Source organism: Salvelinus namaycush, chromosome 4 (genome assembly GCF_016432855.1).
Source record: "Salvelinus namaycush isolate Seneca chromosome 4, SaNama_1.0, whole genome shotgun sequence".
NCBI classification, from domain to species: domain Eukaryota; kingdom Metazoa; phylum Chordata; class Actinopteri; order Salmoniformes; family Salmonidae; genus Salvelinus; species Salvelinus namaycush.
The window spans coordinates 15412895-15440779 of record NC_052310.1 but is presented as its reverse complement, the minus strand read 5'-3'; the positions used below and the strand labels follow the sequence as shown (position 1 = coordinate 15440779).

Below are 27885 nucleotides of genomic sequence, written 5' to 3'. Positions count from 1 at the left end.
TATTTTGCAGATGCTCTTATAGAGGTAGGTTACACAACCAAACACCCAATACATTTTTGGTCTTTTTATTCAACTGTCATTTTGTCTTTCAAGTAAAACAATGTGGAATTACAAGGGAACAAAGGAATGTAACAAATTAAAGGGACAAATCAAGGTAAGACCATCACCATATTCCACCCATTCACTCAAACATCACCCTGCCCAAAAACTGCTTTGACAAATGCAAGTCACAGAGCCATCTGCACTATTTTAAGTCCTTACATGAAAGAGGAGCAATGAAATGATAGTAGAAATTCAGATTAAAAAAAAAATTTGGTAGCACTGATGCATAAGGTGCTTTCCTCGTGATTTACAGAAAGCATATCCTTTTTTTGTGACAAATGACAACTCGGTAAGTTCCACACCTCAACGTCAAGTACTTTACAACGCAAACTGGGATCTCCGTCCACCCACTCGGCCTAATAGGCACTTTTTTTATTCACACTGATTCAATACCCTTTTAGTATAAACTTCATGAAATGTTAACCATAATGTCCGACTTTGGAAAGGTGAGGAGTTAAATCAAGGTTCTGCTCCCGTTTCTGCATTGCCAGTGAGTAAAATAATTTGCATCTTCGAGATGCATAACAAGCTTGAGAGAAACAGCCATATTTGGAGCTTTGGAGTTACATTGTGTGAGGTACCAGGAACGTAGTAGTAATTTGATTGAAATTTATGTAAAATACTACACCACAATGCACTCAAATGCTGAGGACATCATGTCAGATGTGCAAAGGAAAATTGCAGGCTGGATTTAAAAAGTCAGATGGACAGAAAATGACAAGATACAGAGACCCAAGCAAAGAGTAACTCCAGCATAGTGCAGCAAATATCACATTTACAGATCTGCTCTCTTCCTGGAAGAAACTATAAAATATCCATAACTTATCAACAGAGGTCAGAACAGCTGACAAAATGTCCAGAACCCAAAAAGTCTAAAACCTTCAAACGTACGATACAATCGTCACTCAAAATATTATTTTGAATGTCGCATGAATGATTCCCATCGATAACCCTGGCAGAGGATAAAATCTGCATATTGGGTGCAATCTAATCCTCTCTCGAACACATACATCTTAGTATTCCAGTCTTTTTAAATGTTTTACAGTACAATAGTGTGAACTAACAAATAACTCACTCGCACCCACCTCGTCCCAAAGTCCCCGGTGTGCAGTAAAGCCACTGTCCGTATGAAGTGACACCTTCAGGACTACAACACCTCACTTCTGGAAGGGCTCTACCATGGTGGCACCTTTCTCTCCGCAGACAGTCTGGCATCTCTAAGCCTTTCCCCAGTTGATGATGGCTGAACTGGAGAGGAGACCAGCTCTAATGTGGGGTGGGGGAGAGGGCCCAAGAGGGAGGGAGGTCACTGACCTGCACAACACGTAGTTCTGCTCTGGCCTCCGTCAGTGTAGACAAAGCAGCAACTTTAGAGGCCGTTTTCCAGTCAGAATCCCTCACTCCCTCTCCCAGTTTAAAAAAATATATCTTGTTATTCCATCATGTCTTGTGTTGAGCAGAGGAAGAGCGGGAGGAGCGGGTGTTGGCGGCAGGTGTGCGGGCCTGAGCTGCTGCCATAGCCGCCACGCTGCGCAGCACCCTGTCCGGTGTGCCCTCTCCCGAGCCAGCGTTCCCTTCCTGTGAGAGCCTCTCCCGCTTCTGGGCGTGCCTCTCCTTTCTTTCCTTCCGGGTCTCCCTCCCCCGGCCTTCTCCTTCCTTCCTGTGGCTGCGCCTCCTGCCCCTCTCGGTGCTGCGTTCACGTTCGCTGCCGGAGGAGGGTGCTCGCGAGCTGTTGAGCCTGGGCCCGGTGCTCTGGGAGCTGAGGCTGTGGGTGCGCTGGCTGCTGTTGCTGCTGCTCCGACTACTCCCTCCACCATCGCTACTCACGCTGCTGCAGGCGCTGTGGCCCCTGGATGAGTGAGTCTCCCTCTCGCACCCCTCTTCCTTCTCCTCCGAGGGCTTCTTTTTTTCTTTTTCACTCTCCTCCTTTTTGCTCCCCCTCTTGTTGTCTGTCTCCAGGGGTGGGACGAGGGCGCCAGGGCACTGACGGGTGGAGCGGGCGGCAGTGCGGCTAGACTTGGTGGGGGTCATCTGGCTGATTCCTGCTTTGTTGTTGCAGTTTGTTTGCGGAGTGGCTGGTGCACTTTTAGATTTGGACTTGTGGTTCTTGTCAGAGGAAGCAGGAGAAATGGCATTCTGCCCAGCAGCCTTAGCCGCAGGGTCTTTCCTGCTGCCAGGGGTGTCGACCCTGCCTCGCATGGCAAGGAGTTTGGCTGCAGCGTTCAGGGCTGAGCACCTCTTTCCCAGGACCTCTGGCTGGGGAGGGGTAGAGGGCACGCTGTTAGACTGGGGTTTACTCTCTGGGTTGGGCAGAGGACCAGAGGATTTCCGGGTGACCCTCACAGAGGATGTCTCGCTGCCAGACTCCCCAGTACCGGTGTTGTTGGACACAGTCCTGCCCTCCCGTTCAGAGCTCCTGGCGGGTCTTCTTCTCCGCCTGTTGCCCTCTCCTTCCCCCTCTTTCTCCTGCCAGATCTGGGACGAGCGGGTGAGGAGGCGCTCTTTCCTGGTTTCACAGGGGTCCGAGTCTGAAGAAGAGGACCTGGACTGCCTCCTCCGAGTGGCGTTGGTGGACTCTTTCTCAGACTTCCCCTCTCCCTTCTCTGGGTCAAACAGAACCTCTCCTCGCCTCCTCTTGGCAGGTGCTCTCTTCTCTGCACTCTTCTTGTGTTGGGATGACCGGGTGGGATTGGATGTAGAGCACACCGAGGAGGGAGAAGAGGAGCGCACAGACTCCTGACTGCTCTGGCGACTAAGAGGCCTCTTCTTGCTGGCGGCTTTGTCATCTCTGGCGCTCTCCTCTATCTTCTGCTTATCTGTTTCCTCTGGCCGAGGAGCCACTGGAGTCTCTGGGTCAGCGAGTGAGGGAGTGGAAAGGACAGTGTCTTTGGCTTCAGGAGAATTCTCCACTTTCCTCTTTTTCGGTTGAGAGTCACCAATCTCCTCTTCTCCACCCTCCGTCTTTTTGTCCTCTTTAGCCGCCTGGGTCTCCACCTCCATGTCTATTATGTTCTCTGAATCTGGATTCTGGGCAGTCTCCACAGTCTGGTTCTCTGTGGCAGCCACAGCAGTAGAGTTGCTGGAGAGGGTAGATGTAATAGGAATTTGGGCCAGGGGCAAGACTAATGTTGAACTTGGAGTGGGGGCTGGGGTGGATATCTGGGTGAGGATTTTGTTGGTAGTGGAGTTGTATACTTGGGAAGGGGCGGGGGTTGGCATGGGGGCTTCAGTGGGGGTTGGGGTAGAGATTGGGGTAGGAGTTGATGTGATGCTTGTGGCAGCGGCTGCAGTAGCAGTGGTGGCAGTTCTGGGTGGGGGCGGTGTAGCGCTGGTGACAGTTGTGGTAGGGGCTGGTGTAACGGTGGTGACAGTTGTGGTAGGGGCTGGTTTAACGGTGGTGACAGCTGTGGTAGGGGCTGGTGTAACGGTGGTGACAGTTGTGGTAGGGGCTGGTGTAGAGGTTAGTGTGGTGGTTGTTGTAGGGGCTGGTGTGGGGGTTGTGATGGTGATTTTGGTAGAAGTTGGTATGGAGGTTGTTGCAGTAACTGCTGTGATGGCTGTGGTTCGGGCTGATGTGACGGTGGTGACTATTATACTTGGGGCTGGTGTGGAAATGGTGGTCAGATTTGCGATTGAGGTGAGTTTTCTAAGTGTTGGCACATGGGTTGCAACAATTGTGGTAGGGCCCGGAGTAGGGGTTGGTTTGACATTTGTGAGTGTTGGTGTAGGGGCTGGAGTGGGGGTGACGTTTGGAGTAGAGGCTGATGTGGCCATTTTGGAGATTTGAGCTGGAGTAGGGATAGCGATTTGGGCAAGGGGAGGAGTGGAGATCTTGTTGGGGGTAGGGGTGACGATTTGTGTGGTAGTTGTGGAGATTGGTGGAGAAGTGGAGACTCTAGGTCTTGAGGTGAGGAACTGGGCAAGTGTTGAGGTGAGGACTGCAGTTGGAATTCGAATGAGACCAGAGGTTGACCTTGAGGAAGGGCTAAAGGGCGGCCTCGATGTGGATACTGTGGGTAAGCTTGGGGTGGAAACTGTGGATGAGCTTGAAGCAGGAACAGAGGTTGAGTTTAAGGCGGGGACTGTGGGTGAGCTTGTGGCAGGGACTAAAATTGGAACCGAGGTGGAGATGGTTGTTGAGCTTGAGGCACTGACATCGGTTGAGCTTGAGGTGGAGACAGAGATTGGAATTGAGATGGGAACTCGAGTTCGGCTTGGCGCAGGAATAGCGGTTGTGGTAAGAACTTGAGCTGGGCTTAGTGCTAGGATAGCAGTTGGGGTTGTGGTAAGGACCTCAGTCTTAGTGTTTGGTTTTAATGTTGCGGTAGAGTCCTCAGCTTTGGTAGACAGAGAGTCTTGGCTGGTGCAGATAGCAGAGGAGGCCACAGTTTGAGGCTCAGTGGGGGCAGACGGGAGTAGTGGCTCTGTGTCAACAGCGTCAGACAGGGAACCAGGTCGGCTGGTGGTGCTGGCGGTTGAGTTATGTCCTGCACCCACAGCATTCTTTACAGTTGTCGAGTCCTTGCGGGGACGACCCCGCTTGCGTTTTGGGGAGAGAGCGGGGCTCCCCTCACTTGCTGAGGTGGGCTTGGGAGGAGATACATACTCTGGCTGGGATACCGCCAACCTGAGGGGAGTTTTGGGGGGTCGGCCCCTCTTTCGTTTCACTGGTGGGGTCGAGTTCGCAACATTAGCGACTGAGGACAAGTTTCCGTCTTTTCCTGGCTGATTGTCCATTTTCCTGTGGTAGTTCCCTCCCCTCCCTCGGCCCAGCTCTCCTAACTGCGCCGCCACGCGAGACTCGCTCTCCAGCCGCTGCCGCACCGGCAGGTTCCTCAGCACCGGCATGTCAGGGGATTGGTGGGGCGGGGAGTAAGGGAGGTAGCTTCTGGCAGGATAGGTGTGTGTTGAGGGGGATTCTTGGTCCTCTGTGAGTTTGGTGGTCGTTGAGTATTTTGAAGCAGTTCCTTTCTCTTCGGGTGTCTGGCTGGTTTTGTCAGGGGTTTGGGAGTCTCTGCTTGGCTCGTCTGAGCCTCGGCCCGACTCAGCGTTCTCCGTCTCTTCTGATGAGCCTCCTCCTGTCCCGCTGCCTCTCCTCCTCCTCTTCCTGGGCTCCTTGTCCTCCACCACCGTCACCAGGCGACCAGGGAGCTTCCGCAGGACCTTGGCCGACGGGGAATGTTCCGGAAGGCCTAGCAGGACCTCCCCGTCAGCCGACTGGCGCTTGCGTGGCGACCGGGAGAGAGGGCACACAGAGTTGGGAGACAGGGACTCCTGGTCCCTAATGTCGTAGTCCCTGGCCTGGGCAGAGTATGACTGGTGGTCCACCGGACACGTGGACTCTGAGGGGATACACACTGCCCTCTCCCTGCTGGGTGACCTGGTGTGTGACTCCCCTGGTAGTGTCAGTGGTTTCATAGCTAGAGGACTGGTGGCAGTGGAAGGCACTGAGCTGGAATGGGACTGAGATCCGAGAGGTTGCGCTGCCGACCCGGATTTGAGGCTGGAGTCTCTAGAAGGAGAGGCCGGGGCTGTGGATGCAGGTTTGGCAGATTCCTTTGATGAGGAGGTGTGGGCCCTGGGGTGCTCTGTGCGGGCCGGTGTGGTGGTAGTGTCTTTGGTCCCCCCTCGTCCTCTCAGAGCTGAGCGGAGCCTTTCAGGCACTTCTCTGGGGGTGGGGGAATCGGACTCTGGCTCTGGGGAAGTGGGCGGTGGGGAGGCCGTGGCTCCTCGGAGCCTACCGCTGATTCTGGTGGAGGGGGCGCCTTTCTCTTTGTGTTTGCGTGGGCGACGGCCCGACCCGGGCGGCGAGGGCTCCTCCGCTGGCTGTGATGAGAAGTCCTCGTCGTCGTTGTCCGAGGAGCCTGCATGCAGCTTCAGGCCCTCCTCCTTGGCCTGGTCCAGCCCCTTCCTGGCAGCCTCCACCTGCTCCTGTAAACACAGAGCAGAGAGATGGGCTTTTTATTAGAACCCAGGTCTCTAATAGGGTGAACCAATTAAACATGGACACATGGCAAGCTCTCTTAAATGCACTGAGAAATATCAATCTTACCTCTGCTTGCTTTAACTCCTCCTTGCACACGTCCTCCAGTGAAGCCTCCAGGAAATTCATAGCATAGCGCTCTATAGGAGTGAGCTATGAGGGGGAAAAAAGATAGGTTGTCAGGTTTTGCAAAAAAGCTCAAAATAGTCAAACAACACAGATGGAATAGCCAAAAAACAGGGATATTGAACAACAATCACCTGCTCCACAAGAGCCGCTATCTCCTGCTCTGCCTTGGAGAGCTCCTCCTCTTCCGGGTCCCTCCCTTCGCCAGCCTCGTCCAATGGGATGGCCTCGTTGAACTCTGCCAGTTCAGCTACCTGCTCTGCTTTGGCTTGGGAGGCAGCCACTATGTCCTCCTCGTCCTCGGCACGACAAAGGGCCTGTGGTAGAGAGACAATTCGCTTTTGAGAACAGTGCCACCTGGAGTAGAGATTGATGTGTCTTGCTGACTTGTAAAATACCTAAAACAATCATTTGACCTCTAATAACCATGTTAATTTCATAAAATAAAGCTTGTTTGTATGGAGTCAGTGCTGGTCCAAACACTCAGCTGCTGGTTTCTGGGTGTCTTCTAGACTCCTGCTGTTGTATGGTGTGGTATAAACAGGTATCTATGGTCTGAGAGACACCTGCTCTGAACACACCAGTAAAACTCAACAACATACTGTTATTACCAGTGTTTTGGGTGCGACTGACCTGCTCCAGGATGGTGGTGTTCTGTTTGTTGCCCGTCTCTTCCTCTTCTGGTTGGGGCACAGACGGCTCTGGGGTCACCTCCTTCTTCTCCCCCTCATTCACGTCAAACAGGTCCCTGATGGTTTGCTGAGAGGAGAGAGGGGAGCGTAGTTCGTTTTGAATTGCCCTCGATTCAGAGTGAATGGACGACGTCACAGAGTGTTATATCGGTGGAGACGTACCTGTTTGAAGAAAGCGGTGGTGAAGTTGCCTCCTTCTATGGCCATGTCTCCCAGCATTCTTTTCTGGTTGGCCTTCTTTAGGATGTTCTCCTCCACCGTGCGCTCACTGATCAGCCTGGGGTGGGGTGGAGAAAAGTCACACCAGATGCTCAACAGACTAGCTAACATAGTGGCAGAGTAGTAATCACAGGCTCTATGCCTACCACATTCATATCTTCAGAGTAGAACTATGGACACTGTTCATGCTACTTCCGGAGACTTTCAGATCCTGCCTGTGTCAAATCTAAAGGAAACTAAAAAACGACTGTAGTGCTGAGACGATTTGAGGGAGTTAAGTGTCAGCTTGGTTCAACAGTCTAAGAGGCAGGGGAGGGTTTCACGGTGTACCTGTAGATGTGGACGTCACGGGTCTGTCCGATGCGGTGGCAGCGGTCCTGGGCCTGGGCGTCCATGGTGGGGTTCCAGTCACTGTCGTAGAACACCACCGTGTCGGCGCCTGTCAGGTTCACCCCCACGCCGCCGCTGCGCGTGGACAGGATGAAGCAGAAGATGCGGCGGTCCGCGTTGAAGCGATCCATCAGGGACTGAGGGAGAGAAGGACAACAGTCAGCATCCTTTATCAGTTTCAGAACAATATTGACCTCCGGCTCAATTCCATTCAACTCAGCCAATCAAATCGCAAATGTCCAAAATAATTGAAATGGAATTGACCCCCAACTGAGTTGCTGAAGTCCAACACAACAACAGTATCCCATAAAGCTCAGGTCTAGTCACGGCGCCCCTCACTTGTCTCTGCTCGACGCGGGTGCTGCCGTCCAGGCGGAGGTAGATGTGTCCGTGGTAGTTGAGGAACTGCTCCAGCACGTCCAGCATGCGGGTCATCTGGGTGAAGATGAGAACGCGATGTTGGCCCTCCTTCAGCCGACGCAGCAGGGTGTGGAGCGTCTGCAGCTTACCTACACACACACACACACACACACCAAAGTGTTATCATTCAAAGGCTCATAACCTTTCCTCCTCATTTTAAAAATACCTCCGTCTTCAACTGAAGGACACGCTGCTCTGGAGAACTGAACTCAGTGACACAGAACTTGACCCTGACCCAGTGACCCTAGAGACAGACTGTGTCCCGTACCGTCGCTGAAGTAACAGCACTTCCACTTAAGTGTATTTTCATGTCATGGCCTGTGCAAACACATAGCCAAACTGATTTAGGTGTCAGAGTTCAAATTCCTCAGCCAATGCCGAGGTAAAACAAGACAAGTTTCCTAAGTCCTAAGGAACACGCGGTTGTGTTGTCTGAGTGGGGACTCACCGCAGTCGTACTGGATGAGCCTCAGGTCAGGGAAGTGGGTCCTCATGTTGCACTGGATGCGGTGCAGACTGCGTGCGAGCGGGGCCACCTGGGAGGAGAGCAGCGAGGTGAACACGGCCTGCTGGTGGCTCAGAGACGGAGGGGGGTGGCAGCTGTGCATGGTGATGGCCGGAGCCTCCACCGGCGGGATCACAAACGTAAACCTGAAGGTTAGGAAATAGGGTCCGATTAGAAATGGTCATATTTACCCTTTATCAATCCCTGGGGCATCACAATAAAGATAAACAGAAAGTGCTTGAAAACTGACAACTGATTCAACTAATGAAGGGCTTGGTGATTCGTTGAATCAGGTGTGTTAGTGCAGGGATAAAACAAAAAATGTGGACAGTCTCGTGGTTCCAGAGAGTGGACAGCAACAGTCAGCGTGTTACCGTTCGATCACATCTTTGAGCAGCTGCAGCCTGTCCTCGGTGGTGTGGATGCCCTCCCTCAGGGCGCGGCTCTGGTCCCAGTAGTCCGTAGCGCTGTGGGACTGGGCGAACAGGCAGGCGGCGTGGCCCGAGCGACCCCACTGACCCAGGGCCTTGGGGGCCGGAGCAGGGCAGGAGCCCGGGAGGAAGGTGAGGAAGTCCAGCACCTCATGGCCAAATACGGGCTTGGCGCTGCAGTGCAGGTCGTTGATCCGGATGATCTGGGTCAGGCGGCTGTCTCGCTGCTTCTTGCGGCTGTCTGCCAGCCATGCCTGACAGGGGGAAAGGGACAGTTTGTCAGTTGATAGGACAACAACAGTTAAAGGAACATGACAGGAGTCAATTTAAGAATGTTGCTGTGGGCTGATACCTGACAGAACTAAAACAAAGTACTACTGTGGGATATACGCAACCTCATAATTTCACACATGGTGATTGAAAAGTCACAAACAAAAGAAAAGAGATTTGTAAATGAAAGCAGATGTAGCTAGTACCATGTAGAAGGGGGAGCGAGGAGGTGGGCGAGGTTGTGCCCGAGGTCGAGGGGGGACAAATCCACCAACATGGGACCCTGATTTAGGAACGGCTGATTTGGTGTCGCTGCTCTCCTCACGTGTCAATGTAGAATTCACACGCGCTAGAGAGGAGAATTACTTGTTCAATACAGGGATTGTAAATACAGAATCATAAAAAATGATTTGCATTCATCTCTTCACCTTTCTGTTCTGTGCTGGTTTCTGCTGGTCCCGTTACTACCTTCAGCACTGGGCGAGGGGGCTGGGACTGACTGGGGGCTGAGGTAGGATTACGGGGGGGGGCAGGGGTTCGAGGAGGGGCTGGGGCAGGGATTCGGGGGGGGGCTGGGGTACAGGTTCTAATTGTGACTGAGGTAGGGGTTCTAGGGGGGGCCAGGGTGTATTGAGCAGTGGTGGGTCCGGGGTGGCGATGGGCGGTTTGCTGGGGGGCAGGAGTTCTCACGGCAGTATTGGCATGATGGTGCATGGAGGTTGACGCCTGGGGGGCTACGCGAGGAGAAGGGGGCACTGCCAGGGTGGGTACACCCCCTCCTTCCTTGCTTGACTGGCGTACCACAATCTTCACAATCCCAGAGCTGGTCACCACGGAGGAGGGCACTGGAAAGTAAAGGCAGGTAAGAGCACAACCGTGACTGAACCAGGGCAAAAGACCGCTAACGAAGAACAGATCAGTGACCATAGTCTTAAAAAGGGGATGCCGCTGTACCTTGAGAAGAATTGCAAGGCAGCTGGATTCCCGAGGGTACAGGAGAGGTGGGGACAGCGTGGGTATTGGCTGAACTGAAAACTGCTACTTGGGCTGGCTGGCTGATGAGGTGGTGCTGCCCTCCGCTGGTCACCAGATGCATGACGTTACCTGCGGAGCCCACAGTAAGAACCATGCCATTTAGACACTCCTGAAAGTGCAGGATAGGATAGATACTGTACCCCTGACTTAAATAGAACATCAAGATGGCTGTCTATATCAGCACGTTCTAGAGTTTTATGACATAAGCCAATCTGGTAATATACACTGAGTGTACAAAACATTAAGAACACCTTCCTACTGTTAAGCTGCACCCCTTTTGCCCTCAGAACAGCCTCAATTCATCAGGGCATGGACTCTACAAGGTGTCGAAAGCGTTCCACAGGGATGCTGGTATATGTTGACTCCAACGCTTCCCACAGATGTGTCAAGTTGGCTGGATGTCCTTTGGGTGGTGGACCATTCTTGATACCCACGGGAAACTGTTGAGCATGAAAAACCCAGCAGCGTTGAAGTTCTTGACAAACCGGTGCGCCTGGCATCTTCTACCATACCCTGTTCAAAGGCACTTATATCTTTTGTCTTGACCATTCACCCTCTGAATGGCACACACACACAATCCATGTCTCAATTGTCTCAAAGCTGAAAATGTCATTCTTTAAACTGTCTCCTCCCCTTCATCTCTAGTAATTGAAGTGGATTTAACAAGTGACATCAATAAGGGATCCTAGCTTTCACCTCGTCAGTCTGTCATGGAAAGAGCAGGTGTTCATAATGTTTTTTTACACTCACTGAATCTCCATGTAGTCTAGTTAGTGCTGGGATCTGACCTGACCTTGTACTGGGCGTGGAGGTGCCATGGGAACCTGGTGGAGCTGGGTTCCAGACAGGGTGAGCTTGTTGCCCTGCAGCTGGAAGGTGACAGGCTTACTGCCCTGGCACGATGACACAGGACGCCCGGCCAATGAGGCCAGTTGGGCGATACTCACTACCTCCCCAGCTGAGATAGAGAGAAAAATGTTAGATATTAAAATGTAGATGAGTTTCATTTCACCAGTAGAGATAAACCAAAAAAAAAAGTCATGAATTTACATTCTAATACATTTTCAGTTTGTTCTTATGAACTGTTCATGCACATTCGTTGCCCGACAGAGAGTGTTTGAGAGAATGGCAGGTACTCACAGGGAAGCCGGGCCTGCATGTCTGGGCTGAGCAAAACCCGTTGGGTCAAAACGTTGCTGGGAGGATGGGTGAGATGGGTGGCGGGGTTGCAGGAGGTGGTGGGCGGGCGTACGGCCAGGACTGGCATTGGGGAGCCGGACCTCATGACAGAGGGGCCACTGGGGTGCAAGGGCGGGCGAGGAGGGGCTGTGGGTGCAACTGAACACACTGCTGAGGGTTCATGGAAACAAGGGAAGACAGTATTACATTATGTCTGTTTGTGTAGAGTAGAATAGTTTGTCTGGCTGAGTAGAAGTTCCCACAAGAAATGTTTAACGGAATTCAAGGTTAAAGGAAAACTCAAACTATATTTTGGTATATTTTTTTTATTAGTCCACTGTTGATACAGTCCCAGAATGTTTTGCACGTCGGCAGTAAAGTTAAGATATTGGACTTTAAGAAGCATCATGTGATGCAAGAAACATCATCAAGTGGCAGGTGACACTATGCTTCTTGAAAGTCCTATATCTTGAAACCTTAACTGCTGACATGCAAAACATTCTGGGACTGTATCAGTGGACTTATGAAAAAAATCAAATATAGTTTGAGTAGAATTTTCCTTAAAAGCTGTAACATGCTACTTTTTGGGCTTGCCCCCAAAAAATGCACATAGAAATGTAAGTTATAGATCTGTCACTAAGAATCTCTCTTTTTTTAGAGATCTGTTTCTGTGCGCCATTTCTATGCTTCCTGTTAAGTTTCGCTTTTGCGTCATTTACTTTCGGTTTCGTACACCAGCTTCAAACAGCTGAAAATACAATATGTTTGGATATGGAAAATATATTTCACAGCGGTGTAGATCGTACAATGATTCTCTACACTACGCTTGCTTGATTTTATCACAAACTGAAATTAGACAAACAGAGCGATTTCTGCATAGTGCATCTAAGATCAGACCATTACAAAAACACTTGGATCATATGTTTGATTTTTTCCATGTAAAATTAGCAACTACTCAAGCAGTATTTACAGTGCATTCATAAAGTTCAGACCCCTTGACTTTTTCCACTTTCTTACGTTACAGACCTATTCTAAAATGGATTAAATAAATAATAAAATCCTCAATCTACACACAATACCCCATAATGACAGAGCAAAAACACATTTTTAGAAATGTATTAAAAATAAAAACAGAAATACCTTATTTACATAAGTATACAGACCCTTTGCTATAAGGCCCGAAACTGAGCTAAAGTTTCCATTGATCATTCTTAAGATGTTTCTATAACTTGATTGGAGTCCACCTGTGGTAAATTAAATTGATTGGACATGATTTGGAAAGGCACACACACACCTGTCTATATATGGTCCCACAGTTGACAGTGCATGTCAGAGCAAAAACCAAGCTATGAGGTCGAAAGAATTGTCCGTAGAGCTCTGAGACAGGATTGTGTCGAGGCACAGATCTGGGGAAGGGTACCAAAACATTTCTGCAACATTGAAGGTCCCCAGGAACACAGTGGCCTCCATCATTCTTAAATTGAAGAAGTTAGGAACCACCAAGACTCTTCCTAGAGCTGGCCACCTGGCCAAACTGAGCAATTGGGGGAAGAAGGGCCTTGGTCAGGGAGGTGACCACGAACCCGATGGTCACTCTGACAGTGCTCCAGAGTTCCTCTGTGGAGATGGGAGAACCTTCCTGAAGGACAACCATCTCTGCAGCAATCCACCAATCAGGCCTTTATGGTAGAGTGGCCAGACGGAAGCCACTCCTCAGTAAAAGGCACATGACAGCCCGCTTGGAGTTTGCCAAAAGGCACCTAAAGACTCTCAGACCATAAGAAACAAGGTTGTCTGGTCTGATGAAACCAAGATTGAACTCTTTGGCCTGAATGCCAAACATCACGTCTGGAGGAAACCTGGCACCATCCCTATGGTGAAGCATGGTGGTGGCAGCATCATGCTATGGGGATGTTTTTCAGAGAAGAAATGGGTGAAACTCCCCAAATACAGGTGTGCCAAGCTTGTAGCGTCATATCCAAGACCTCGAAGCTGTAATCGCTACCAAAGTTGCTTTAACAGAGTACTGAGTAAAAGGTCTGAATACTAACACTACTAGTCAAAAGACCGGACACATCTACTCATTCAAGGGTTTCTTTTATTTTTACTATTTTCTACATTGTAGAATAATAGTGAAGACAAACTATGAAACAACACATATGGAATCATGTAGTAACCAAAAAAAAAGAAAAAACATGTTCAACAAATCAACATTTATTTTATATTTGAGATTCTTCAAAGTAGCCACCCTTTGCCTTGATGACAGCTTTGCACACTCTTGGCATTCTCTCAATCAGATTAAACTGGAATGCTTTTCCAACAGTGTTGAAGGAGTTCTCACATATGCTGAGCACTTGTTGGCTGCTTTTCCTTCACTCTGCGGTCCAACTCATCCCAAACCATCTCAATTTGGTTGAGGTCAGGTGATTGTGGAGGCCAGGTCTTCTGATGCAGCACTCCATCACTCTCCTTCTTGGTCAATTAGCCCTTACACAGCCTGGAGGTGTGTTTTGGGTCATTGTTCTGCTGAAAAACAAATGATAGTCCAACTAAGCACAAACCAGATGGGATGGCGTATCGCTGCAGAATGCTGTGGTAGACATGCTGGTTAAGTGTGTCTTGAATTCTAAATAAATCACAGACAGTGTCACCAGCAAAGCACCGCCACACTATCACAGCACCTCCTCCATGCTTCACGGTGGGAACGAAACATGCAGAGAACATCCGTTCACTTGCATCTCTTAAATACACGGCGGATGGAATCAAAAATCTCAAATTTGGACTCATCAGACCAAAGGACAGATTTCCACCGGTCTAATGTCCATTGCTCTTGTTTCTTGGCACAAGCAAGTCTCTTCTTATTGGTGTCCTTTAGTAGTGGTTTCTTTGCAGCAATTCGACCATGAAGGCCTGATTCACAGTCTCCTCTGAACAGTTGATGTTGAGATGCGTCTGTTACTTGAACTAAGTGAAGCATTTATTTGGGCTGCATTTTCTGAGGCTGGTAACTCTAATGAACTTATCCTCTGCAGCAGAGGTAACTCTGGGTCTTCCTTTCCTGTGGCGGTCCTCATGAGAGCCAGTTTCATCATAGCGCTTGATGGTTTTTGTGATTGAAAGTTTCTTCAAGTGCAATGTTCTTGAAATGTTCCGGATTGACTGACCTTCATGTCTTGAAGTAATGATGGACTTTACTTATTTGAGCTGTTCTTGCCATAATATGGACTTGGTCTTTTACCAAACAGGGCTATCTTCTGTATACCAACCCTACCTTGTCACAACAACTGATTGGCTCAAATGCATTAAGGAAAGAAATCCCACAAATTAACTTAAGGCACACCTGTAAATTGAATGGCATTCCAGGTGACTACCTCATTAAGAGAAAATGCCAAGAGTGTGCAAAGCACTCAAGGCAAAGGGTGAAGAATACTTTGAAGAATATCAAATATATTTTGATTTGTTTAACACTTTTTGGTTACTACATGATTCCATATGTGTTATTTGATAGTTGTGATGTCTTCACTATTATTCTACAATGTAGAAAATAGTGAAAATAAAGAAAAACCCTTGAATGAGTAGGTGTGTCCAAACTTTTGACTGGTAATGTATGTAATTGTGATATTTCAGTGTTTAATTCTTTAGAAATGAGCAAACATTTCAAAACTGTTTTTGTTTTGTCGTTTTGGGGTACTGTGTGTAGATTGATGAAAAAAATGATTTAATCCATTTTAGGAAAAAGGCTGTAACGTAACATTTGGAAAAAGTCAAGGGGTCTGAATACTTTCCAAATGCACTGTACTTGTAAATCCAAGCTATTTAGTACTAACTTTGTTGGACTGGCGGTGTAGGGGTTGGGGTCACATCCTGGATGAGAGGGGTCCTTGAGGCCTGAGCAGCAGGGGTGACAGGGCAGGTGGGTCGGGGTTTGTTCACAACCAGCACCGTGCGACCATCAGCCTTAGGTAAGGGCTGGAACATCCTGTTGACCTTCATGCGGACGGGTTTGGGACGGGGAGGGGTGTCGGGAGACTCCATGACCTCCTGGATCAGCTGTCGGGTGACCTTCCTGGAAGGCAGAAACACGTCGGCCTGGTACCTGGACACGTTGGCCTCCAGACCCACCAAGTCAAACATGGACAGGTCGCAGCGCTGGGGACGGAGGAGGGGTAATGTTATGGACGTTTAGATAAGTACAAATGCATTTAAATTAGACTGCACAGCTCTAGTGACACACCCCATCCCCAGGGGGCAGTGGGAGCAGTAACCTTGAATGGGGAGACGTCCAGGGCTCGCTGTACCAGGGAGGCAGTGTGGAAGACGATAGGCTTGGTGATGAAGGGGGAGTGAATGGGCCGAGGGTCAAACAGGTTGGGGTGGTTACACACTTTACGGAGCTGCATCAAGATGTTGATCACAGACATGAAGTGACCACTAGCCAGCGTTTCCCGGGTCCTGAGAGAAATAAAAAGGGTGAAAAGGGGTTTCCTTTACAATATTAACTAGTAGATGATCTAAGCAAACCTACAGTAGAAGCTGACAACATCATAGTGATGTAATAACATTCTGGCAATGAGGAATATACAGGTAAAAAGCGTATTACTGGCAGAATTTCAAACCAATGAGCCCTCCTGCAATGCATCATTTGCTTCCAGTAAACCCCCTTGTCTATATAAACTTACGAGGCCTGTGCCATGAAGTCATCGTAGAGGAAGCGCTGCCTCTTGGACAAACGGCAGCGCACCACATGCTCATATTTCTTAGGCATCTGCTTCTCCACATCCACCTTGATTCTCCTCAACAGAAACGGTCTGAGCACCTAGAAGGAAAAACAGAAAGTGGTGATATGTCGGGTTAGGGAACAGAATGTCGTTTACAACATCTCAACGTGCACAAACATGTAAAACAGTTCATGGTATTTAACAGTTCATTTGGACCCCCCTACATACTCTGACCAATCCACACTCCCTTGCCCAACTGCGCATTCCTCCATCTATCGCAGCCTGAGTTCTTACCTTATGTAACCTCTTGACCAGGCCCTCGTTGTATTCCTGGCTACCCTCGATCATACCGGTGAGGGGGTTGGAGAACCACTCCTTGAACTCTCGGTGGGACTGGAAGACGTGGGGCATGAGGAAGTGCATCAGGGACCACAGCTCCATCAGGCTGTTCTGCAGCGGGGTGCCTGTCAGCAGCAGGCGCCTTTGACTGGGTCCAGAGAAAACGTTAAAATGACACTAGGTTAGGATTTAAGTTTATTATATTCTAAGTGGACGAAGAACTTTCAGCTTTAGTTGTCGTAATTTGGACTGATATTGTAAAGGAAGAATGCCGAGAAATGGGAGCACGTCGTTTGAAGGATTTTAGAAAAGCGCTATAAAAATCTTGTATTATTACTATTCATAAATGAGGATTAGGATGTTCACTGGCAACACATACTGGCCGTCTATAAACATCTCCTCCCTCCTCTCCCTTCCCTTAGTGCGGACCTGTTGAAGTTGAGCAGGCTCTGCCAGCGCTGGGACTTGAAGTTCTTGATGTTCTGGGCCTCGTCCAGGATGAGGTAGCGCCAGGACTTGCGTCGGAAGGCCTGGTGGTCCTGCAGCACCAACTTGTAGGAGGTGATGCACACGTGGAAAGCGTTGGGCTTGGTCCAACCCTGAGTAGAGAAAGGACTTTTTTCATTAGCTTATTGAAACAGTGACACTTCAGAGGGCCAGGGCTTTTATCCACTTCAGAATGCAAGGCTGACTTTTTGTTCAGTTGGAATGAGACAGGAAGCACCAGGGAAGATTCATTTGGAACACGAAAAGGAAAAGAGGACGCCAAAGAAACACAGGGGAGGCGGGAGTTTAAGGCAGACACTAAGAAAACCGGCATGGGTGGAACTAGGGCTGGGTGATATATCAAATTAATTTGATTAATTCGAATGTGTGTTTTTGCGTGATATTCCAAATGCCTGTATCTCAAGAATCAAGGTTTTGTTATTTTTTCGTTTTTTGAGCGTTTATGTCCACTTGTTCTCATGTTGTATTTTTGATCTCTCCTTCGCTCCTCCGTGCTGCGTGTACACCTTCCACATTTACACCAGAGATCTGCATGTAATGACGAGGTGCACTTCTTCACACTAACAATGGGAGTCATTGTCCCAAAGGCTAGAGGACAGTCGACAAGCTTAGGTCCAAAATAAGCCCATAGAAACGCATTGGCCTTATTTTGACATTTGAGCAAGAGTGAAACCTCTCACTTCCCCTTTTCGGTTTACACACACACACACACGCCCCTACCCCTGCCTCTCACGCCAACAAAGTTGAGAGATCACATCTTCCTCTCTGGCAAGCGGTTTCAACACGCTATTTGTATTTGAGGGTTGGTACAAAAATTGGTAATATGGACACAAACACATTGAGACATTATTTACTGTAATAGAGAAATTAACTTTTCAAACGATGCCCTTTTTATGTCTCAACTCCTCAAATAGCGCGCAGAGCAGACACTACTAAAACAACAATCAATGGTCAGTCTGTTGCAATGACTACTGGACAACTTTTATTTGCGAAGCTACCATCAGTGGGATTATGACTGAACGCCTCTAAGTCAGAATCCCCCTTAAACGGAATGATACCGTAGTGCCGTGGAGCTTCGGTTGGCCCGGGATAGCTTGCCTCTTTTACTATATCATTGTGTTTACTTGATAGCTACCTACACAAATAGCTAGCTAGAACAAAGTGTTAATAAGATAAAAAATATAATTAAAAGCAATACAAATACCATGTACCATTAATATAACAGTCTGTGGCTAAAATGCTGCTGTCTAGTCTGTGTTTTATAAATGTGCAATAAGCATAAAACACAATTATAAGGAATTGGCAACTCGTTGTCATTCTGAAAAATAAGGTAGGCCACTTGATTTCAACACCTGAACAAAGTGGACAGGCTAACATGCTTTTCAAACAGTTGGAGACAGACAGAAGGGTGTGTTCATAACAGTTCAACTTGGTTAGCTAGCAAATAGATCCAAGTTGGCTAAACTTGAAATATAAAGATTAGCTGGCTAATCACTAGCACGAGGCCTTGAGGTTGTTGATGAGACCAGTGTTCATTTTCTGTAGCCAGATGCCTGCTACAAGAAGTTAGTGCATTATGCATAGTTCTAGTTAAATGTGAAACAAAAAGGGCATTTTTCATAGACTTGAAAGCCAGAAAAGTGATTGTAAAAAAATATATATTTTCATTATTTTATCAAAATAGTTTATTAGTGGGGTCTTATGGTTGTGGAAGGCTTATATTGAGCCTAGGTATAACTTCACTAGCCCTTAATTAATCAGATCATTGCTGTCTGTTTGAAATGCGTGTATTTTACCTTTAATTGCACAACAACGCTTATTTAGAAAATAAACATGACAAAAAATGTGTAAAATAACAATATGATTTTTAGGCCATATCGTCCGGCCATAGACGGTACAAGCTGGAGGACTGCCCAGAACAGAGTGCGATGGGGAGCGGTCCTCGTGAGGAGCGATTGGCGCTGAGTTAGTAACAATTTGGTGATTTGAAGATTTGTATCCATTTACAAGGGGATTTGGTGATTGTTGGTAGTGGTTTACCTGTCTCTTGAGTTTCCTCTCCTTCTGACTGCCATAGTAAGTGAGGATTTTGAATCCGGGACACCAGCGCTTCAGCTCCATCTCCCAATTCAGCATCACACTGGTTGGCACGATGATCAGATGGGGCCCCCAGTTACCTGAACAACCAACTTGATTAAGTAACCGATATCCAGGCTGTGCGCATATCTTCTATTGTCCTGGTAAAACGTTAGTGTATGAATGGACGAAAGGACTGTAATGAATGACTCAATGTCTTACTCTTTTCACAGGCGAGGTGAGCCAGCAGGGCGATGGTCTGGATGGTCTTCCCAAGGCCCATCTCGTCAGCCAGGATGCCGTTGAGCTTCTTCTCGTACATGGTGACCAGCCAGTCCAGGCCGATGTGCTGGTACTCACGCAGCTGGCCCACCAACAGGAAGGGAATGGGAGTTTTGACCTATTGACGAAGAACAAAAAAATTACATGAATAAAGAGATGCAAACTAGTTACATTTCACAGCATCATGGTGGAATCATAGCCACCCAAGCCAGCGGAGGCTGGTGTCGCTTTAAAAGTGGAGGACGGGCTTATTGGAATGGGATGAATGGAAAAGTATCAACCTTCCCCTTAAGTCATCAACAAGCTTATGGCAAAGGATCCTCGTTTCATGTTTGATTATCTGGCCAGTGTCGTAAGGCATGGGTTACCCACCTTGGTTGTGGCCAGGGTGTAGCCTTTGGGCTGGAGGCTCTCTGCAGTAGCAGCAATGTGGCTGATCTCCTTCTTGGGCCGCGGGCCGGTTGGCAGAGGGGGGCTGTGGTCCCCCTCCTTCAGCAGGATCTCCATCCCCTCACCGCACTCATCTTCCTCACTGTCCTCTTCCTCAATGTCACTGACCTCGTCCTCTTCACTGTCCTCATCATCTGGTGAGTGGTTCATTGAGAAGAGGGGTAATGCAGTGAGGGTGGTATAATCAGGACAAAACGCACATGCTTGACATAAAGTAAAAGCACTTGAAAACTTTTGATTTTTGGTTTGTAGGTCCATCTACAGTGTGAAGCGTCCCAGAGCTTTCGCAAGGTCAGAGAAAAGATGTTGCAACATTGTTTGTGTGTGTGGGAGGTACCTGAGGAGGTGGTGTTGCTCTCCACATCACTTTCTTCTTCCTCGCTCTCCTCTTCCTCGTCTCCGGAATTTTCCGACTCCTCTGTGCTGGCAGGAGAGGCGGACGCCGAGGGCGCCTCGAAATCAGAGGCATACGCTCCTTTGTACTTCTCCAGCAGCTCCTCCACGGTCATGTCACCTGGCAGGGGAACGGGAAGAAAAGAACGTTTAGAGCAGTCTTAAATAACAGATGTTACAGACAGGGATGTAGCAGTTACTTGGGGCTTGTAATGACAACAGCTTAAAAACAACTACGCAGCACATTGGAGTCATCATCTGTGCAGCAGATACAGCCGTTTTAGTAGTGTGGGTGGTAACCTTCTTTAGCCAAGTCATCAAGCTCTCCTGTGTGATCAGCTTCCCCCTCCACTACCTCCTGGGCTGCGATGGTGTCCTCCTCGTCTTCAGCTGAGCACCACAGACAGGGACAAATAATTACACCAATGCTCACAGCCAAGTCACTAAATTGACAAGTTATCCATTGAACAATGCACAACTACAATGGTATTACTAGGGCCTCACCATCCTCTTCGTTGGCTGTGAACTCTTCGTCTTCCTCCACTGTTGTTGACGAATTGCCTGAGCACTCCTCTTCCGAGTCCTGGGGAAGGAACAAAGTCAGTCTCCACCGAATAACAACATTTACAGTATGATCAAGGAAGTTGTAATGTGCACCAACGTATACAAAGGAAGGACATGGGAGTGCAGTATGAGTGAGGGGCTTTGCCAGTGGTACCCACCTGTGAATGAGGCCGTTTGAGGGTGCTGAGCAACTCTGCCAAGGACATGGTCCCCTCCTGTCTCAGCAGCTCCATCTCCCTCCTCTGGGTCTCGGCATCATTGCCGTCCTGCGCCTCCTCTACGTCGATGGTCTCCTCGTCATCTTCCTCCTCGCCACACGGAGGCTCAAAGTCTCGGTCTGCAGACGGGAGGAAGAGAGACAGAGGAAAGTTCAAACGGGTCTGTTAAGGCATCTGGAAGCCGTGCAGGAGTCGGTACCAGGATAAGTTTCGCTTCCATTATGCTAGGTCAGGTCTGATGATTGGAATGTCAATGCACTTTAGAGAAGCATAATTGCATAATTTCTGGCGAGAAATAAATGGCAGGAGATGAGACTGGCCTCTTGTCAAGACAGCGCTTTCTCTAGTAGTTGAGCAGCCCTTGCACTGAAGTCACTGTTGACCTCCCTATGGCTTTCTGCACAAACAGCAATTTGTCAGCAGCCTAACCCAACAGCCCTGACATCCACAGCCAGTCTGGTCACTGGACTTACATCACTGAGTCTGACAGTTGCTAATGGAGACTAAAATACAGGAGCACTAGCGTACACCTTAGCAACAATCTTACAGAATAAGCTTTGAACTAATATTAGCAATTGATTGCATTTAAATAGCACGTTTCACAAGGTCACAAAGCAACGCATCCACCAACAATGTGTAGCAACAACTGGTGGCACACAGCAGGCATTTTGCACCAGGATGCACTACATACAACACATCAGCTGATCTAAGAGCTGTGGCTACAACAACCTCCTTATGTTGTAAATTATAGGTAGGTAAGGACTAGAGATTCTGCATTGGGGCAATCTGGATTCACAAGAAACAATTAGCAAAGAAACAGTCCTCACCATCCTCATCCACAGCAGGTGGAAGGGATTTTTTGGGTGGCGAGGGTGCAGGTTCACTGTTCCCAGCCGGTGCCGTTTCCAGGGCCTGACTAAGGAGGTCGGAGTATTTCTCTGTCTGGCCCACGATGAAGTCCAGCTGGAGGTCCAGAGCCTTCTTCCTCTTCTCCTCTAACCGGGACTGCTGCTTGTACTGCACCACCTTCTCAACACTGCCCCAGAAGGCCCGGACCTCCTTGGCTACGTTGGAGGCGACTCGTCTGATTTTGGCGTGCTCGTCCCGCTTGGCCTTCTCCTCCTTCTGCCTTAGCTCCTCGTGGTGTCGCATCACCATCCGCACCACCTGCAGAAACATACATATCTTTTGAGTTCCTTTGAACTTTTTGAACCTAACCTGAAATCATGATGGCAGTTAAAGGAGATATTCACCCGTTTTGAATGTTATACCGTTTCTGTGCATCTCTGAGCGGTGTTCTATCGATTCCCGGGGTCACTTCATGTTTTCATTTGTATCTGAACTATTGCCGTTGAAGCAGGCAGAAATACAGCCGGTATTTTTTACTCAAACCACACGCGGGCCGGATTGGACCCTCTCTCTTTTACACCCCTGCTTTAAGCCATCAGTAGGTAATACCAATCTCTCTGCATTATGAATTCCACTTTGGATGGATGCCAAGCGATGTGAAATGAAAATGATCTATGGGAGCCTCTGACCTTCCTGGCGACCCCTCTCTTCCACCTTCTCTCCTGGGCAAAGTCAGCAGAGAGCCACTGCATCTCCTCACACAGGTAGTCCCAGTGCACCTTGGGCCGGATCGGCTCCGTCAGACGGGTCAGTCGCTTTATAGACCAGAAGCCTTCTCTCTTCAACGCTAGGGTCCTGCCCTCTATCTCAGCTTCCTACAACAACACAACACAGTTCACATCCGGAAGCAAAGAAATAAAGTTTATCTCGTCTAGACAGTTGTTTAAAATAAAATAAACATTCACAGTTGACATTTAGGACCAAAGGTCAGAAGGATGAGCAGGAGAACGCTGACTCACGTGTTTGGCCAGTTCGGCCATGTCCGCGTGACGCTCCATGCGGGGTCGATAGGGAGTGACCGGGTCCGATGGGGAGGAACCTCCCAGGCCCATAGAGGGCGGGGAGAGGAACCTACCCCGGGGACCTCGGAGAGCGAGGGGAGTAGTGCTGGGAGTCCAGTCACTGGAGGAAGATGGGCTAGTAGAGGGGGGTGAAGAACAGGGCGAGAAGGGAGACGAACTTGGAGTGACCCTGTCTGCTATCCACTGGCGTACCTGGAGATGAGAAGGTAACAAGGACTTTTGAGCAAGACCATAACAAGACTGTGCCTACAGGAACAGAGGCCAAACATGCATAGAGATCACAGAAAAACCTGTCTCAACACGATGTTGTACATCAAGCTGTCAACAATTCTCTTTGAAATCACATGCAGCATTGAATACAAAACAAACAGATTAATATTCTGTAGCCTACACCCATTCAAACTGTGCAGTGTGTGCACCACCTGCCATCTCATGTGAAAAATGTCAGCTGAATGATGGTTCAGTGATCATTCTGCAAGTGTGATCCTATCAGAGTGTCTGATACCCACCGCTTACCTTTGAGAAAAGGGCCTTTCTGTCTGGCCTGCTCTGTCTCTGCTCATGCTGGAAAACACACATGGCTTAACATGCGGCCAACTTTAAATCACTAGGGCAAAACACTGATTATGAAAGATCATTTCATGCAACAAATGGAGAAACAATTTTGAGAACTGAGAATGAAATGCTATAATTTGAAAACAAGCTGAAAACATGCTGACAATTAACATCTTAAATAAAAGTATGGAATTACGCCTGCGTGTTCATTTTTCATCACCTGAAAAAAAGTCCCATGCTCAAAAACTAATCTGAATGATAAACTTATGACTTGTAGCTTTGCACTTTCAACAAGATTTCATGGAATTGCCTCATTCAAATATAATCGCAGCACCAGCTGAGCCAGCTACATTTTCCTACATTTAACTAACCATAGCATATTAATTATAGGGCAAACACGGTCAACCAAGCCAAGCTCAAAATTCTTCAAACTGAAAAGGGAGTTTATTATATAGCCGAATTAAATGTTTCACAAAATTGCATAACACATTATACCTTCATTAAACAATGAAAATATGCATAATTAACAAGTATACATACAGTAGAAAAATGTTAGTGTGCCGCTGGCAGAGCAATAATTTTTATGCGAAAATAATTGTCTCTGTCGATACATAGCAATATAATTGCTGACTTGGCAGAACATCTTAAGGAAACAGCTAGGCCTTAAGGAAAGCCATTTTGGGGCATACCTTGCTCTCTGCTGGGCTGTGGGTGACCATGCTCCTGCGGCCAGGCTTGGCCTCCACTGCTAGGTCAGCCTCCCCATCACTGCTCTCCTCCTTGGCGCTGCTGATCCCTGGGCCCTTCACACCAGCTAGCCGTGGCCGGATAACGGGGAGCGGTCCAGACTGGCTCCCATCACAGGAGGAAATGGAGAGACTACTCCTCGTCACATTGCCTGATGTTGAGGGCAACTTGGGGTCAGAGGGGCGCTTGGAAGGTGTGTTGCCAATGGTGGGAGGGTTTAAGGTTTGGGAAACTGTCACTGCTTTCCCCATGGAAGTTTTGATCGAAGTTAAGGCCCCTCTGTCAGATTTGCATGGCGTGGGACCAGAGGGAGGGAGCAGACGGGGCTGTGATGGGGTGTTTGTAGAGGGAAGTGCTGCTGTGGGTTCTCTCTTGACGGAGGGCTCTGTCTGGCCTCTATGAATGCAGAGAGCCACAGGCTCCTGCACAGAGACTGCGGCTGCCACAGCTTTGGGAGGGCACTCTACCACAGGCGCCGTGTCTGAGCCACAGCTGGGGCTTCTAGCGCTAGGATGTGTCAAGCTGTTGCTTTGCTGCACGCACAACCCCAACAATAAGGAAGGTGGATGTTTGAGGAGAGGGGTGTCCCCGCGCTTTAATAGGAGGAGCTTTGGGTCGATGACGCCAGAGGAGAGCGCGGACCGGGAAGCCTCCGGTTTGACCTCGGTTGTTGATGTCACATTAACAGCACGATCAACATCCTGCTGGGTCTGCACTGGGGTTTCTGTCAGAGTTGGACAGGGCTGTGGATCTTCAGGCCCTTCATGAGAAGAAACACATGACTCTGGTTCTGTAGTACTTCGTAAGGTAACTCCTGGTACCTCTATTAGAGGCCAATTCTGCCCTTTACTCTCTGACAAGTGTATGGTAATTGGCAAGGAGAGGACCTCAATACTGTGTTGACTGGTTGACTGTACAACAACCTCTGTTAATTCGTCCATTGGGGAGACAAGAGAAGACTTACTGGTCGTTGACCCTACTTCAGTTTCCCCTGGCAGCTTTTGGGTGTCACTCAGATGGGTGGTTGGGGAAACGCTCACCCCTCTATGGTCTGAGACAGCTGTGCTGGTCTCCATACAAGGTGCTGTAGCTTGTGTACAAGTGTTCGCCTGTCCAACTGTTTTATCTGATCCTGGGACAGTTATGACTAAATCAACCTCACTTGAATCTTCCACCACAGCAGTGTCCGCTTCAGTAGTTGTGTTTTCGGGTTCTAAATGATGTCTTTCATCAGTCATCTCTACATGTTGTGTAGATAGACTAGGAATATAGTCATTTGAACAGACCTCCATTTCTGAGAGACCGTGATCTGATGAAAGGGGGCCTTGCTGGATAATGGCTTGATCATTGTCATTACCCGTTTGAGGGGGAGATGGCAGGTGTATGTCTTGTCCCTCACTGGCTGTACAATTCTCAGAGTGTTCAATGAGTGGGGTGAATAAGTTTACTTCATAGCTTGGGGAGAGAGACAGTCTCTCTCCAACAACTTCTGTTGCAATCTCCTCCTCTGCAAAGCTATAAATCTCAAATTCTCCAGCAGCCAGTTGGGACATTTCAATATCCGAATGGGTCCCTTCAATAAACGACTTTGTTTCTCCAGAAGAAAGTTCAGAGTTTAATTCAATAACATCGTGTTCTTCCAGGAGGATACACTGATTAACCTGCACCTCCTCACACAACTCCAGGCTGGTCTCTCCTCCAAGCATCACAGCTCCTTGAGTGTCAGTTGAGAGGACATGCTCAGACACCAGTGGAGTCTCTATCCTGGTTACGTGCTCAAGATTAGACATCTGAACTTCAACAGATTGTTCTGTCTGCATTGAGTCCAGTTCTAAACTGGGGAGGTGGTGGACATGAGGGGTTGCTGCTGTTGTTGACGTCTCATGTAGAAAAGAGCTTTGTGACTGGATTGTAAGGTTGGGCGAGGACTCGGCCATTTCAGTCTCCTCCTCTGCCCCGTTAGTCTCAATCTGTTCCTTCTGTTGAGGTGGACTTTTTTCGTTATCGCTCTCACTCTGTCGGTCAGTTGAGTAGCTTGGGGTGGAATTTCCACTGCCAGGAGGCGTGTAGGGTACAAGTCCAGAGTATTTAGCTCCTGGCTGTGGGGTCCCAGATACGTCAGTTGGTGGGGCTGGGAGTGGCGTTTGTGTGTATGAACTCCCAAGTGTGACATGTCCACTCTCAGATGGTTCTGTAGGTCTTTCAGGTTCTTGTGGTCCCTGCTCCACAGCATTAGCTCCCGGCATCTCTCCTTTGTCGTCATTCGAGTTCTGCATGGTGATTTTAGGTTCTGTGGAGATGTCGGTTTGTTTCCTCTCACAGTTGTCAGTGATGGGCTGCTCAGAATTTTGAAGAATGCCTGCTTGCTCTTTAACCTCAGATAGAGGTCTGTGGCTGGCCTGATTCGCCTGAGTAGGCAGAGTTGTTTGAGGCTGCTCCATCCCTCCGTCTTCTGTGTGGTCTGGGACTTTATCTGTATTTGGGCTGCGGGGAAGAGGGGAGGCTGTTGAGAAGGATTCAGAGGAAAGGTTTCTAGCTGGGTGTTCCCTGCTAAGTTCCTCCATTCCAGTCTCTTGTTTATATTCCAATTTCTCCGTCTCTGGGAGAGGCTGTCGCTGTTCTGTCCGACTGACAACCTCCATTCCACCTGCACCTCCCTGCTGCAGAGCCTGGTCCTGACCTGGTCCAGCAGCGCCCGTCTGTCTGTCTGTGTGGCTGCGGTTATCAGTTTGTGACCCGTAATGCAAATCTTGCTCTGTTCCTTCCGTCTGTATGTCAGAGAATCTGTCTGAGTGAGACTCTGTAGAGACACTAGGATCCTTGGGGTGCGATGGGCCCAATCCTCCTTGGACAACCTCAGCACCACTATCCGACATAGCCCCTTCTTCACGGCTGTCCTTAGTTTTGCCGTTGGGGTGACTCTCTGTGGGTGCGTTCTTTTCATTGACGTGTACGCGTCTTTCTGGCTGTGACGTGGCCGTGTTATCCAGTGGTGGCAGGGGCGCAGCAGGGACTGGATGCAGGGCATGCTGGGATGACCCAGCCACATAATGCTCAGCCTGGGGGTCGCCACCCAGCACAGCCACAGCCGGAGGGGTGCACTGCTGCACCACCTCCTCCCCAGAGCTTCCTCCCTCTGTGCAGCTCTGGCTACACACTGCACCTGGAAGAAGAGCGAGGAAGTTGTCAGTTGACGTAGATAAGTACAGTACATGTATTCAGAGAGAGAAAAGGTTTAATAATTTGTCAAATTAAATCAGTGTCTCTGGTTAAAGAATGACTACCTGTCTGTGGTGTGGGACACAGATCTTCCGTGCTTTCCTCTTCCAGGATGCTGATTAAGGTCCTGTCCGCATATTCTGAGGAAAATTACAAGTGTTTAGAAGGTAACCTCAAAGAGTCCAATTATCTATCCCACTGTTCTCTGGTCTACAATAAAATGTTCCATACCATCATAGAACCACAAATGATGGTTCAACTCTGGTTTCATGCGTTTCTCTGAAGAGTTGCATAAGTGTACAGTACTGGCCAATGGCAATGAATGAAATTGGCAACAAAGTTAGGCCTACACTGTAAACTATTCATGAATCAAACATATTATATGGGGCGGTGGTTTGTTGTATGAGTCAAAGTTCACAACGTAACGTTATAATGTTCCAACAGAATTGAGCAGATAGTCGCTAAATCGAAACCTACCTGCTAGCATAGTTTGTAGCTACGATTGTTATGTGGCATTATCAACATATGCACGCG

The 27885-nt window shown here is 48.6% G+C and overlaps 1 protein-coding gene across 1 annotated transcript; it reads right to left on the bottom strand.

Moving 5' to 3' along the window:
- Positions 1-49: 49 nt before the first annotated feature.
- On the bottom strand, positions 50-27838 carry LOC120045375 (Snf2-related CREBBP activator protein). The gene is made up of 33 exons (XM_038990249.1): positions 27829-27838; positions 27417-27491; positions 25784-27295; positions 24075-24892; positions 22768-23022; positions 22438-22623; positions 21727-22066; positions 20840-21018; positions 20622-20700; positions 20418-20507; positions 20062-20238; positions 19647-19858; positions 19215-19392; positions 18957-19093; positions 16839-17008; positions 16365-16557; positions 16032-16168; positions 15618-15804; positions 15180-15501; positions 11314-11523; positions 10967-11131; positions 10093-10242; positions 9567-9983; positions 9345-9487; positions 8812-9122; positions 8381-8583; positions 7852-8021; positions 7453-7649; positions 7066-7180; positions 6845-6970; positions 6346-6528; positions 6155-6238; positions 50-6033 (listed from the first exon to the last, which is right to left on the bottom strand). The coding sequence occupies exons 1-33, from the start codon at positions 27836-27838 to the stop codon at positions 1543-1545; spliced, it is 12222 nt and encodes a 4073-aa protein (XP_038846177.1). The 3' UTR covers positions 50-1542.
- Between the last annotated feature and the right edge of the window lie 47 nt (positions 27839-27885).